The sequence below is a fragment of the Haematobia irritans genome, chromosome 1, assembly GCF_050003625.1.
Source record: "Haematobia irritans isolate KBUSLIRL chromosome 1, ASM5000362v1, whole genome shotgun sequence".
Lineage (NCBI taxonomy): Eukaryota > Metazoa > Arthropoda > Insecta > Diptera > Muscidae > Haematobia > Haematobia irritans.
In genome coordinates, this window is record NC_134397.1 from 185,224,347 (window position 1) to 185,240,120 (window position 15,774).

The following is a 15,774-nucleotide window of genomic DNA, read 5'->3' on the forward strand; positions in this document are numbered from 1 at the left end:
CCATTAGGCCATTTCTTTGCCAGCGGACTTTTGAGTCTTTCCACGCTTCGAAGACGGTTCACCGGTCGCTGTCCACTCAGCCGACTGTCGATTGGACTCAGGAGTGTAGTGATGCAGCCATGTTTCATCCATTGTCACATATCGACGGAAAAACTCGGGTGTATTACGAGTTAAAAGCTGCAAACACCGCTCCGAATCATCAGCACCTTGTTGTTTTTGGTCAAATGTGAGCTCGCGCGGCACCCATTTTGCACAGAGCTTCCGCATATCCAAATATTGATGAATGATATGACACACACGTCCCTTTGATATCTTTAAGGCCTCTGCTATCTCGATCAACTTCATTTTACGGTCATTCAAAATAATTTTGTGGATTTTTTTGATGTTTTCGTCGGTAACCACCTCTTTCGGGCGTCCACTGCGTTCATCGTCCTCCGTGCTCATTTCACCACGCTTGAATTTTTTATTCAAATCAATTATTGTTGATTTCCCTGGAGCAGAGTCCGGAAACTCATTATCAAGCCAAGTTTTTGCTTCCACCCTATTTTTTCCATTCAGAATACAATATTTTATCAAAACACGAAATTCCTTTTTTTCCATTTTTTTCACAAAAACAAAAGTTGCTTCACAAAAGACGCTCTATCTCACAAACTAATTGACTTACAGACGTCAAATTTTGACACGAATCATTTGAAGGTTGTTGTTAAACATTTTTCAACGATAGTCAAATCCCTCAATAATGCTGACGACATTTTCGAATAGTTCAGCCTTTCAAATCTTCTCTATAGGTACCCCATGGGGAATAGATCAACCCCAGAACCGGTACAGGACTAGTCCCTAGTGTGTATTGACCGGTCCAACTTTTGGTCAAAACGTATGGAAGGGACCGGTCACTTTAACATGGGTTTGTCAATGACGAGGTAAATTTACACTTAGGATACGACTTGGATTCCAAAGAACACGGACTTTTTTATTTTGTGCATCCGAATCGCAACAGAAGGGAAACAATTTTGGAATATGTTGAATTGTTCAAGGTTATTCTATTCAGAGAGTAAAAAATCAATAAATTATATGAAAATTTAAAAATTGCGGCAAACTGGAGCACTGGTACAAGTCCTAACATAGTTACGTTAGTAGCAATTTGCAGTAGTGCCTAAGAATGCGCGGTACACTGGGGTCGAACATAAGAACGAGTCCCTTATCATTGAGCTAAAAATTGAATCAGACATACTCATCGATATGAAAGAAATTCTCCCTTATCCCTCCCGTGGTGATGGTGGAAATTATGTATTATATTTTTTATGTGTAATAAATTATAATTAATTTACGCTATTCTCTAATAGATTGATTTGTTTGCATTTGTTTTCTAGGGTTCCATTGATTCTCAGCTGGATGCCATGAGTAGCGGTGGCAGCATTGGCGGTGGTTTACCTGGGGCTAATGGTTTTCACAATGGCAGTATGGCTGGTATAACGAGTAGCACCTCTAATGTAGGATCCCGCTTCCGCAGTCATATGCTACGCTCACACACCGACTCACACATAGACTATACAGGTGTAGATGAATCAGAAGCTCCTGGATCGTCATTCTATATAACTCGAGATGGTGGAATTGATTATGAAATTGTTCTATTGGCTGTATTGAATGTATTCAAAAGAGATTTGACTGTTGTCTCACTAAGGGTATTGGAAGCTGGACTAAACATCTGCGAATTACTACTGGAGATGGGTGTCTTAAAGCTGGGCGAACATGCTCACGAGATATCAATGGGCATTATAAAGAGAGCTTTACAGGTTTTGGGATGCCACAATGGATGTAATGATGGTAAAGTAGAGCAAACGTGTTCTAAGAGCTCAAGGTATTGAGAAATTGGATTTTTTTCATTCAAGGTGTTCGTGGCCCTCCTGCTGATTTTCTTAGAAGTCAATGTCAGAAAATTCTATCACGTCTTTTAAGACATGCCAGTCAACGAACCAAACGTTATCTACAGGAAATGGTCAAAAATGCCGGTCTCCAAGAACTGGTCGATTTCTTCCATGCATTCTGTGCCTTTTGTGTGGATCCGAGTTCATTACTATCACCTTTGAGTAAGTTCACCATGGAAATTTAAATAATTTCAAGAATTATCGTTCAAATGATTCCTTGAGATTAGTTGCTTAACATTCATACATCGAGTAGGCCATAAATGAAAGTGAAACGTATGTTTATTCCAACAATATTGAGCCACATATTGGATTTCAATAGTTCTATATTTCCTATTTCGTATTCTTTTAAAACGAATCCCTAAAATTTTTTTCCATCCTTAATACAATTGCATGTTTTTAATTAACTTTATACCTATAGAATTATATCTGATATACACATAGCTCTGTATAATTAAGAAAATTACTATCCATAAAAGTAACAGAATCGAATAACCATATTCGAATCGGAAGAATGGTATGATATTGTTGATAAATTTGAAGTATTTAAAAAAACTCTAAGTTATCATTCAAACAAGTATAAATGACCGTAACTTCGGAAAGGCCGATTCTTCCTAGCAACTAAACCCAGAAAAAAGGGGCTCTAATGCCAACTGAACTTTATTTTAGTTTTTAGTTAAAGTGATTTTAGTTAAATTTTGCACAATATGAGTAAATGTTCCTTATTTGAATAATTTTTTGCTAACTTTAACGACGTGAACTAAAAATAAGAAAAAAAGTTGTACACAAATATAGTGCACAATTTTACTAAAAAATAAAATAGTTCATATTTTCCTAAAATGGCACAAGTTTGCTTAAATTGAGTTCATAAGTCTCTCAAATGAATAAATTTTACTAAAATTTTACCTGTCTCGAACTTCGTACAGCGCTAAAGACATTTTAACAATTTGTACATCCAATTTTTTCTTTCATCATATGAAATTTTGTTAAACAACAGAAACAAATTAATTATTTTAAAAAAAAATTCTTCAATTTGGCAAAAAGTATAAACTTATTTGTAACATGTTGCAATTAGAAAACTATTTTAGTTAAAAATTTCTAAAATAAACCTACATTTTCTTCCGCGTGGGTTCTCTTTTTTTTTTGGGTGTACTGGCTAAGTAGTTGAGGTGAAAAACTCCTTACCAAGAGAATTCGTGCCACAACCACGGTTGCCACAAAAAGCTACCAACATTTGAAGAAAATGTTAGCAAAATCTACCAAATTAAAAAAAAAAAATATTTCATAGAAAATTTTGTCAAAATTTTATTTCAATAGAAAATTTTGTCAAAATTTTATTTCTATAGAAAATTTTGTCAAAATTTTTTCCCATAGAAAATTTTGTCAAAATTTAATTCCTATAGAAAATTTTGTACAAATTTTATTCCTATAGAAAATTTTGTAAAAATTTTATTTTTTTAGAAAATTTTGTCAAAATTTTATTCCTATAGAAAATGTTGTCAAAATTTTGACAAAATTTTCTATAGGAATAAAATGACCGATGTATCGGGCTCACTTAGACTATTCAGTCCATTGTGATACCACATTGGTGAACTTCTCTCTTATCACTGAGAACTGCCCGATTCCATGTTAAGCTCAATGACAAGGGACCTCCTTTTTATAGCCGAGTCCGAACGGCGTTCCACATTGCAGTGAAACCACTTAGAGAAGCTTTGAAACCCTCAGAAATGTCACCAGCATTACTGAGGTTGGATAATCCACCGCTGAAAAACTTTTTGGTGTTTGGTCGAAGCAGGAATCGAACCCACGACCTTGTATGCAAGGCGGGCATGCTAACCATTGCACCACGGTGGCTCCCAGAATGTTTGTCAAATTTATTTGGGCAAAGCCCTATAGACTGCAAGATGGTTGGATGGACGCACGTTTCGGAATTTCCACATTCCTCATCAGCATCCTCTACTTGCAGCAAAACTATCAACCAATTATCAGAATACATTCAGGCAGTTCATTAAACCCAACAATGAACCACACTTGAACCTTCCGAAAAAAGGTTTTACATGATAGCCGGTTTATGCCGAAATAAATTCGTACAAACATATCTCTTTTCCTTTGCCACCGTCAAATCATCGATTTGAGTGCAGTTGGCTGGGTTTATTTTGAGCGTGCTTTCTCTTTTTTCATTCGTTTTGTTTTTTATTCACACAAAATTTTATTCCTATAGGCAATTTTATTGCTATAAAAATTTTGTCAAAATTTTATTCCTATAGACAATTTAGTCAAAATTTTATTCCTATAGAAAATTTTGTCAAAATTTTATTCCTGTAGAAAATTTAGTCAAAATTTTATTCCTATAGAAAATTTAGTCAAAATTTTATTCCTATAGAAAATTTTGTCAAAATTTTATTCCTATAGAAAATTTTGTCAAAATTTTATTCCTATAGAAAATTTTGTGAATATTTCATTTGTATAATTTTGCCAAAACTTTATCCTATAGAAAATTTTGTCAAAATTTTATTTCTATAGAAAATTTTGTCTAAATGTTATTCCTATAGAAAATTTTGTCAAAATTTTATTCCTATAGAAAATTTTGTCGAAATTTTATTCCTATAGAAAATTTTGTCAAAATTTTATTCCTCTAGAAAATTTTGTCAAAATTTTATTCCTATAGAAAATTTTTATCATATAGAAAGAAGTGAAATCGGGAGATCGGTCTATATATGAGGACTATGCCAAGCCATGGATAGATACAATCCATATTTAGCACACCTATTTTTTGACCTAAAATATCATTAGATTTCCAATTTCAGGAAAATCGGATAAAAAAAAACGGTCTAAATGGGGACTATACTAAAACATTGGGGTTTTCCCGGGCTCCCGAGAAATCCCGTCATTTCGCAATATTTTCGCTTTCGCTTTGAAAAAATCGCGCTTTCCAGGGAATGGAAAATGTGCGAGAAAAAATACCTCATTACTTGCGATTTACTTTGAGTAAATATTTTGCAACTAACTTAGTGATCCGAAATTGTGAATTCGATGATGAACATTTTTTGCGATTTGAAAATGTAGAAATTCATCGATAAGTTGGTGATCGGAACTGGTGAATTCTTTCATTTACAAAGGACCCGCTGTTGATGCCACCTTTGATGTACGTATAATCGGAATCTAATGAATTTAAAACTGTTTCGGTGATTGGACATTGTTCATTTTCCCTTATGATTTCGCTTCATGAACTCGCTGCTAGCAAGTTCGGATAATTTATCTGGTGAATTCGTTGATTCATAGGTGATAGAGATTTTATGAGAACTTCCGTTTAACCACAATCTTGAACTATTTACGAACATATCATACCATTCTTATTAAATACCAACAACACAAATATATATATATATATATTACCATGCATGCTATAATATTATAATATTGCTTAATAATCAAGAAAATATATTCTTATTGCAACTTAATAAAGCAAAAAAAAATCGTTCATGAATATAGAATGTTTACACGCATAACAACATATATATAATGCAATTTTGTTAGAATCATTATTTAATATATCCAATATTGGCTTACTATTCTTTTCATTCGAAACCAATGAAAACAAATTCCTGTCCATAAATTGAAGAAGATCGGCATTAAAACACATTCACCGATAAGGTGGGTATTAAGTTCGAGTTTAGCCGCTAAAATCGTCATTTTTTCACGATTATTTTTCTTTAATAATCAATTTTAAGGAGTACAAACTTTGTGAAAATTTGCTTTGGGATATTCCCCATCAAGTTATAATGAAATCTGCAAAACAAATATGTATAATTTTATGACTTTTTTTAGTGATTTAGTTTTCACTTTAGTGAAAATTAGCGGCTAAACTCGAAGTTAATATTCACCTATAGGTGGAAAGCTATTAGTCTACTCAGAATATGGCATAATCAATAACGTGCGTCCGGAGAAATGGGTTAAATGCACTTTTAGATCAATATAGAGCACGCAAACTGACAAAACCAACAAATTGTGCAAACTCCCTATTGGCCCTAGTGTCCCAATTTTATTTTATTGAATTTAATGGGTATATTAACTTTTTCATTTAGTTTGTAACACATCCAAATATAGGTAATATGGGACTTTTACGTATAGCCCCTATATAAACCGATCCCCAAATTTGGTAACGGATCCTCTTGGAGGAGCAAATTTCATCCGATCCGGTTGAAAATTGATACGTGATGTTAGATTAGGTTGCAGCCCGATGTATCAGGCTCACTTAGACTATTCAGTCCATTGTGATACTACATTGGTGAACTTCTCTCTACGTGATCTTAGTTATAGTCTCTAAGATTCATGCTAAAATTGGTCCATATAGGTCCATATTTGGTATACATAGGTCCAGATTTGTCCTCCGAAGTCTCTTGGAGGAGCTAACAAAAAAATTCATCCGATTCGGTTGAAATTTTCTACGTAGTGTTACAATAAGGTCTCTAACAACCGAGCAAAAATTGGTCCAGAGGTTAGGTTAGGTTAGGTGGCAGCTCTATGTATCAGGCTCACTTATGGTGATTTCGATTGGTAAAAAATATGTTACATATTTTACACCTTACCCCCATAAATCGAAAATTTTAGTTCGATTGGAAAATTCGGTGCAGTCTACTCAAAATGTGCACGTTCGATTGACGGGGTCTTACCCATCGCAAGAGCTAAAGTGTAACCCATTTTACACCGTAGCTGGTATACGGTGCAGATGGTTACACTTTCAGTCAGATGTTGAAGACGCTTTTATTCTACGACCTAAATAATAGCGGCAACACCATAAAATGTTGTACCATTTGTATGCAACACTTTTTTTCCCAAACGAAATCACCATTAGACTATTCAGTCCATTGTGATACCACATTGGTGAACTCCTCTCTTATCACTGAGTGCTGCCCGATTCAATGTTAAGCTCAATGACAAGGGTCCATCAATGACAATTGGTCCATATAGGTCCACAAGTTTTATCATAACCCAAGTAATTCGATGGTGGATTACAGCCTTTAATAGAAGTTTCAACGCAAAATCATGGTGGAGGATACATAAGATTCGGCCTGGCCGTATATACTTGTTATACCCTGCGCCACATTGTGGAACAGGGTATTATAAGTTAGTGCATATGTTTGCAAAACCCAGATGGAGATGAGATAGACATATGGTGTCTTCGGCAATATTGCTCAGGGCCGGCCCCAGAGTCGATCTAGCCATGTCCGTCTGTCTGTGAACACATTTTTGTGATCAAAGTCTAGGTCGCTATTTTAGTCCAATCGACTTGAAATTTGGCTCAAGTATGTGTTTTGGGTCAGAACCCTATTCATTTTGGAAGAAATCAGTTCAGCTTTCGATATGGCTCCCATATATATCTTTCGCCCGATATGCACTTATATGGCCTCAGAAGCCAGAATTTCGGTCTGCTTTGCTTTAAATTTTGCACAAGCAGAGCAATTGATAGTGTCGTAAAGTGTGCCGAAATTGGTTAAAATCGGTTCAGATTTAGATGTAGCTCCAATATATATATCTTTCGACCGATATACATTTATATGGCCCCAGAAGCCAGAGTTTTGCCATGATGTGCTTTAAATTTTGTAGAATTAACGTTCTGTATACGCATTCCAATTTTGGTTTAAATCGGTTCAGATTTATATATAGCCTCCATATATATCCTTCGCCCGATTTACACTCATATAACAACAGAGGATACATTTTTACTCTGATTTACGTGAAACTTCGCATAGGGAGTAGAATTAACGTTCTTGATATGCATGCAAAATTTAGTTCAGATTCAGATATTGCTCTAATATATATATCATTCCCCGGATTTTCACTCATATGACCACAGAGGTCAGAGTTGTAATCTGATTTAGGAAATTTTTCACAAGGAGTAGAACCAATATTGTAATTATGCATGTCAAATTTGGTGGAAAACAGTTCAGATTTAGATATATCTCCCATATATATATATATATATATATATATATATATATATATATATATATATATATATATATATATATATATATATATATATATATATATATATATATATATATATATATATATATATATATATATATATATATATATATATATATATATATATATATATATATATATATATATATATATATATATATATATATATATATATATATATATATATATATATATATATATATATATATATATATATATATATATATATATATATATATATATATATATATATATATATATATATATATATATATATATATATATATATATATATATATATATATATATATATATATATATATATATATATATATATATATATATATATATATATATATATATTTATATATATATATATATATATATATATATATATATATATATATATATATATATATATATATATGTTTTTCTGATATCGGAAAAAATTGCCAAAAAACCAACCTTGTAAAATCGCCTACATTTCTAATACATATCTATAGACCGATAAATCCTAAATAAATATTTCCTATACTTTTTTTACTAACATAGTGTTCCACCCCAGGGCATAAGCCGACTTAAATTTTAAGTGTATAGTTTTGATAGAAGTCTAACAAATAAAGGGAAGAGACATAAAAATTATATTTTACTCATTATGGTTTTATCAAATCAGCTTCTCCAGATATTGGTTGGAATGAAATAGAATTTTAATATTGTAAGATCGCTATAAAATAATTAACTTTGTTTTATTTATTAAATGTATGTTTTAATCAAGTTTACATTGCCCCTAAGCCTTCTCAACTATAATCCACCGTCCTCTAACGCATCAGTTTGTCTGTTTGTTTGTTTTGATAACCACCCACACGACCATACACTCTCTATCTCTCCTTCTATCTCTTTCTTACTGTCACTCTATCTCTGTCTATTCTCAAATCTATCCACAACATAATTCTATCTATCTCTATATACAAAAATATAAAAAAAAAACACTCTGTACAAATGAACAAAACACAATATCGCAAAATTAAAAACAAAAAAAAAATAGCTCATAAACGCACGAGTGCCTTTAAAAATCTTAACACCGATCTTGGAAATGGTGTATCCTCATCAGGCGGTCAAGGTGGATATTCAACAAATTTCAGTGGTGGTCTAAGTGGAGGACCTGAGGCACAAGTTATTGCAGCAGTATTTAAGCCTTTGGTAACACGATTTGTCAATGCTTCCAAAGAACTGAAGTCAGTGGAAAATGCTAGCCTCTATAGTGATGTCCGACAATTTATCACCTATGTGAAAGGAGCCCATGGTGGTCCATTCCGTTTGGTGGCTTTAAGTGGTATATTAGCTGTAACTCCAAGGCCACATAAGAAAGGACCAGCTGCCCAAACAACCAGGGTAATAAGGTGAGTTTAATGGAATTATAAAAATATGACAATGTACATGTTCGTCTTAAATGGGTTAGGCAATTACTAGATTTATATCAGTTTGGTATCAACCCCCTGTCTTTGTAGATCAGGAATATTTTTTACCAGATTAACACGATAGATGTATGTGGCTAAGTGTTATGTGACGTATTCCTTCCATTTTATGTTGGCGAATGGTAATCCGAAATGGCCGCGGATCACCTCTTCATTGCAGCCAAATGTTTTCCCTGCGAGCATCCTTTTGAGGTCTGAGAACAAGAAAAAGTCGCTGGGGGCCAGATCTGGAGAATACGGTGGGTGGGGAAGCAATTCGAAGCCCAATTCATGAATTTTTGCCATCGTTCTCAATGACTTGTGGCACGGTGCGTTGTCTTGGTGGAACAACACTTTTTTCTTCTTCATATGGGGCCGTTTTGCCGCGATTTCGACCTTCAAATGCTCCAATAACGCTATATAAAGGGTGATACGGTCAAAATTTGGTCAATATAAATTTGACGTATTTCTTTCGATTTTACATTTAAAAAACCTGAACACCCCTCATTTTGAAGGTGTGTGTGTAGAATGTTGCTCCTATTTTGATTTTGGAATTCACTCTTCAGTTGTCAAAATGCCGTCCAAGCAAGAAGAGCAGCGTATCAAAATTTTGCTCGCGCATCGCGAAAATCCGAGATACTCGCACGCAAAGCTGGCAAAATCGCTAAAAGTTGCCAAATCAACCGTTACAAATGTAATTAAAGTGTTTGGGGAACGTTTGTCGACAGCCAGGAAGTCTGGATCGGGGGGAAATCGAAAACCGGAAGCCGCTGAGACGACAAAGAGAGTTGCCGGTAGTTTCAAGCGAAACCCTAACCTCTCTCTCCGAGATGCCGCAAATAAGCTGGGTGTATCGTCTACAACCGTGCATCGAGCCAAAAAACGAGCCGGACTATCGACTTACAAGAAGGTAGTCACTCCAAATCGCGATGATAAACAAAATACGACGGCCAAGGCGCGATCCCGGAGGCTGTACACGACGATGCTGACGAAGTTTGACTGCGTGGTAATGGACGACGAAACCTACGTCAAAGCCGACTACAAGCAGCTTCCGGGATAGGAGTTTTATACGGCAAAAGGAAGGGGAAAGGTAGCAGATATTTTCAAGCACATAAAACTGTCAAATTTCGCAAAGAAATGTCTGGTTTGGCAAGCCATCTGTACCTGTGGCTTGAAAAGCAGCATTTTCATAGCTTCCGGGGCTGTCAACCAAGAAATTTACGTGAAAGAGTGTTTGAATAAACGTCTGCTGCCTTTCCTGAAGAAACACGGTTGTTCCGTACTGTTTTGGCCGGATTTTGCATCTTGCCATTACGGTAAAAAGGCCATGGAGTTGTACGCCGCCAACAACGTGCAGGTGGTTCCCAAGGACAAGAACCCTCCCAACACGCCAGAGCTCCGCCCAATTGAGAAATACTGGGCTATTGTCAAGCGGAACCTAAAGAAGACCAAAAAACTGCTAAGGACGAGCAGCAGTACAAGGCAAACTGGCTTTCTGCGGCGAAGAAGGTGGACAAGGTGGCTGTACAAAATCTGATGGCAGGTGTCAAGCGTGAGGCCCGGCAATTCGGATTTGGAAAAGCGAAAGCCTAACTGAATATTTTTCCTGAATTTTTTACTAATTGAACTTGAAAAAGAAATTTAATTTGATTTTTTAAATAAACGATTTCACCGATTTACACGCGTTTTCCCTTGACCAAATTTTGACCGTATCACGCTTTAATAGTCACTGTTGATGGTTTTTCCCTTCTCAAGATAATCGATAAAAATTATTCCATGCGCATCCCAAAAAACAGAGGCCATTACTTTTTTGAGTCTTTCCACGCTTCTTTTGAGTCTTTCCACGCTTCGGAGACGGTTCACCGGTCGCTGTCCACTCAGCCGACTGTCGATTGGACTCAGGAGTGTAGTGATGGAGCCATGTTTCATCCATTGTCACATATCGACGGAAAAACTCGGGTGTATTACGAGTTAACTGCTGCAAACACCGCTCAGAATCATCAACACGTTGTTGTTGTTGGTCAAATGTGAGCTCGCGCGGCACCCATTTTGCACAGAGCTTCCGCATATCCAAATATTGATGAATGATATGACCAACTCGTTCCTTTGATACTTTAAGGCCTCTGCTATCTCGATCAACTTCATTTTACGGTCATTCAAAATCATTTTGTGGATTTTTTTGATGTTTTCGTCGGTAACCACCTGTTTCGGGCGTCCACTGCGTTCACCGTCCTCATTTCACCACGCTTGAATTTTGCATACCAAGCAATTATTGTGGATTTCCCTGGGGCAGAGTCCGGAAACTCATTATCAAGCCAAGTTTTTGCTTCCACCGTATTTTTTCCCTTCAGAAAACAGTATTTTATCAAAACACGAAATTCCTTTTTTCCATTTTTTCACAATAACAAAAGTTGATCCACAAAAGACGCTCTATCTCACAAACTAATTGACTTACAGACGTCAAATTTTGACACGAATCATTTGAAGGTTGATACTATATAAAAATAATATGCATTTAATACTAGCGACGCCATCTATGTGTCAGACCGCGGACTTATCAGCCATCGTGTTATGGGCACTTCTGCTCCTAATATTCGCTTACGCCTTTCACAAAATGCAGGACATTCACACAATAGGTGTTTAATCGATTCCTTTTCTTCCGCATCATAACAACTCATGCAGTAGTCATTATACATTACGCCAATAGTTTTTGCAAAGTCGCCTATCAGGCAGCGACCCGTTATAGCAGATATCAGGAGTGCACATAGAGCCCGGGGACGTATTGAAAACACTAACATATCTAGTGTGCGGTTTAAGTTTAGATGGGGCCATATTTGCTTAGTGTCGTTGCAACCCTTACAATCCTCCCATTGGACATTCGCCATTATAACATGCAGTATGAGCTTGCATGTAGCTAGAGGCAAACCAACGGATTCTAGTTCCCCTGGAATATGTAAGGTAGTTCCTAGCCTTGCCAACTCATCCGTTTCCCAGTTACCCGGTATGTTCCTATGGCCAGGCACCCATATTATTAGGTGAATATTGTACTGCTCAGTCATCTCGTTGAGAGATTTGCGATAGTCGATGGCCGTTTTCGAGTTAAGCAACACAGAGTCCAAGGATTTTATTGCAGGTTTACTGTCTGAGTATATATTAATGCCAACATTTGTTGGAATATTACTTTTCAGCCAATTCGCTACCTCCCTTATTGCTAATATTTCAACCTGAAAAACACTACAGTGGTTAGGTAATCTTTTCGCTATTCGAAGTTCCAGGTCTTTAGAATATACTCCGAAACCCATTTGCCCATATAATTTGGAGCCATCAGTATAGAAATCTATATAACGTTTATTCCCCGGGGTCTATGTGCACAACGCCTCACTGTTGGGAATTAGAGTTTCAAACTTATTGTCGAAAAGTGGTTTCCCCATAGTGTAATACACTACGTTAGGCAAATCTGGCAATATTTTGAGGACCGTACTGTGACCGTGCGTTTTTTCCGACCAGAGCGATAGTACACGCAACTGTACAGCCGTTATTGCTGCCGACTGTTTGGCTAATATGTCTAAAGGTAATAGATGCAGTATGACATTAAGAGAATCTGTCCCTGTCTTACTGAATGCGCCTGAGATACACAATTACGCCATTCGCTGAACTTTATCTAAGCTTGTCGGCTTAGATAAAAAAGATCTTAGCGTTTTGCTTTCATTCATGGCAAAGTTATTTTAGCACCATAAATTTGGCTTCAATTTCCATAATGTGTTTCAGTTTTATCATTCTCTAAGCCCAACGTTGTTGAGCAGTGCGCAGCGTAGACACGCCAGCTTTCCTAGTTTCAGCTCCTAAAATACCTCTACTCTGCTTTCTTCTGCTTTCAATTTCGAAAATGCGGCGAAATTAATTTAAGCATAGCGCCAGGAATTTGATTTCATTTTTCCTAATGTGCTTTAACTTTATCGTACCCTCCTTTTCAACTGGGTCAATCACAGTTGAGGTGTCCGTAGCCTGGAATTATTCTCCTGCTTAAAGGGCACATGGGACAGTTTGCTTTGAAGGCTCTGGAGTTGTACTTTTACTCAATGGAACGAGTCACTAAAAGCCGTTAAAACTACCATGAGGAGGTGAAGAAGAAATTTATTTAGACAGAACAACACGAACCAGCATTTATGGATCTGCAACAGTTCTATAAGGCTATGACTGCCGAGGAGAAACGTTCATTGGCTCTAACTCAGTTTCAGCCGAAATCCAAAATGTTTTTTGAGGTGCTCTCAATTCTTGGTATTCCAAAGTTATTCTAAGTGGTTTCACAAATTGTGTTACATCACTCATTGGGAAGTGTAAGAACTGTGGTCTCATAAAGTCTTCCGCAATCGCCACGGTACTGTATAGGGATCATGGTATCGCTAGGCCTTACATTTGGGGTTTAAGATATAATACAACTCATTTTTTTTTTTACTATTCCAGACATATACCTCAAGCAGAGGTGGCTCAAAGCATACAGAATGACGATAATCGATCACAAAGACGTCTCTTGCTAAAGAAACGAAGTACATCATCGGCTTGTGCAGTGGTAAGTAGTTCTCCGCTCAGAACTCCACGTAATCTATACTAAGTCAATATTTTCTTTTTTCCGCAGAGCCTTCTCGAAACAGAACCCTGTGATGAACATTACAAAACCAGTCAATCTCCACTGAGTAACTTTCGACGACGTACCACAGGAATAAGACCAACATTAACGCCACGCCACAGTGAACGTCAATTATTATCGGACTCGACATCAAGTTCAGAACGAAATTCTTTAGGCCGTCTAAGTGGTTTAGTGCGTTGGTTCAAGGGTACACCCAAGGAAGCTTCATCAATAGATCTGGAGATAGGATCGCTGAATCCTGAAATGTCAACAACATTTGTAAGGCATCCATCATTAAAAATCCAAAGAGGAAGATCCAGTGATGGCATAGGACGTTCCATACAAAGAGCTAAACGTCGCGTGGAGCGAAGACTTAATCGCTTTGGAGGAATTGTAAAGGGGAAAAAGAAACAGGGTGGTATCGAGGAGACCGCTGACTATAGTCGCCGCAGTTCTTCAGATATGTGTGATGGTCCTCGAGAATCTGAGGTAGTGGTTTTGAAGGAACGCAAACTTATACCCTTGGAACCGGTAAGAGTAGGCATGTTACGTTTGTCATTTTTGCTAGAAACATGTGCACCGGGATCATTTCCAGATCCACAGCTTGTGGCAGCCGTTTTGGATTTGGTAAGAGAGAAATTAGCCATAACATTATGAGTGGATAACAATGTCTCGTTTTTAACTTTCTATAGCCTCAAGCACCGTTAGTCACTCGGGCAACCTTTCTTTTGGAATGTGCTCATTTTGTACATTTATGTAACAAAGGACAATGGCCTACATGGATGAAACAGAATGTATCCGGTTATAGACCCTCAGGAGCAAATATCAATGCTAGTCAGATCAAACACCAAATGGGGACTACCAGTTCAAGGCGTACACATATTTTACAAAGGGCTGCAGGCAAAATGTTTCATCAGGTGAGAAGCGCATAAAGTGGATATTTCTAACCAATTGATTGTCATCGACTATTCCTATCCTTAGTGGGCTGAAATGTTGGGAGCTCGTTTGGAGGAAATTCTATTCGCCGAACGTCTACAATATGAGAATGTCAATGCCAGCCTAACTGATCCGGAGAAACAACGTGAACTTTTGCAGCAAGATGAGGAGGAAGACTTTCTCGATGAAGCCTCAGTGAATCCCCATGGCAATGATTGTCCTCATGCCTTGAAGTTAATAGCTTGTGTCTTACTCTTCGAAATAACAGCATTTTTGCGAGATATCTATGTGACATTGCCAAAAGCTTCGAAATTACTTCACAAAGATAAGCCTGCCCCATGGGAAAAGGTATACAGGGAAGCCAACCGTCGATGGTCCATGGCTTTAAGCTCAATGGGTCATTCACAGACATCGGCCCAAAGTCTACAATCGATAGCGGCGGGAAACGATGCCGCTGGTGGTCAAACCGAAAGGAAAATATCATTTGTCTTGCATGAACCGGATAACGAATCGGAGAATAGCAGCAATACCACTTTGACCAAAGAGGGTGAGGAAGGTTAGTGGAATAGGAAATATAGTTATTGGAAACACATAGGGTTAGGGTTGTTTGGAAACTTATTCCAAACCTATTTTGACGTTAACATACACTAAGCGAAAAATGTTCGTACTATTAACGATTTCCATTGTTAATATTGAACCAACGTACAAATTCGATAATACAACATTTGGTTTCGTAATTTTCGTTGCATGGAGAGCGCAAATTAGTAATAACATGATTGACTACATAATAACATGATTGACTACATATGGCGAATATTGAGATATATACATCAGACAATAGTTT

At 36.7% G+C, this 15,774-nt stretch overlaps 1 protein-coding gene across 1 annotated transcript in view; it reads left to right on the forward strand.

The window, feature by feature from the left end:
* Positions 1 to 15,774, forward strand: part of unc80 (unc80, NALCN channel complex subunit) — a 93,454-nt gene that overhangs the window by 50,262 nt on the left and 27,418 nt on the right. Inside the window, exons 15-21 of the mRNA XM_075292292.1 lie at positions 1,371 to 1,824; positions 1,890 to 2,087; positions 8,959 to 9,313; positions 13,832 to 13,937; positions 14,004 to 14,621; positions 14,687 to 14,911; positions 14,976 to 15,486. Coding sequence (XP_075148407.1) covers positions 1,371 to 1,824; positions 1,890 to 2,087; positions 8,959 to 9,313; positions 13,832 to 13,937; positions 14,004 to 14,621; positions 14,687 to 14,911; positions 14,976 to 15,486 — 2,467 coding nt within the window. The remainder of the gene's footprint in view (positions 1 to 1,370; positions 1,825 to 1,889; positions 2,088 to 8,958; positions 9,314 to 13,831; positions 13,938 to 14,003; positions 14,622 to 14,686; positions 14,912 to 14,975; positions 15,487 to 15,774) is intronic.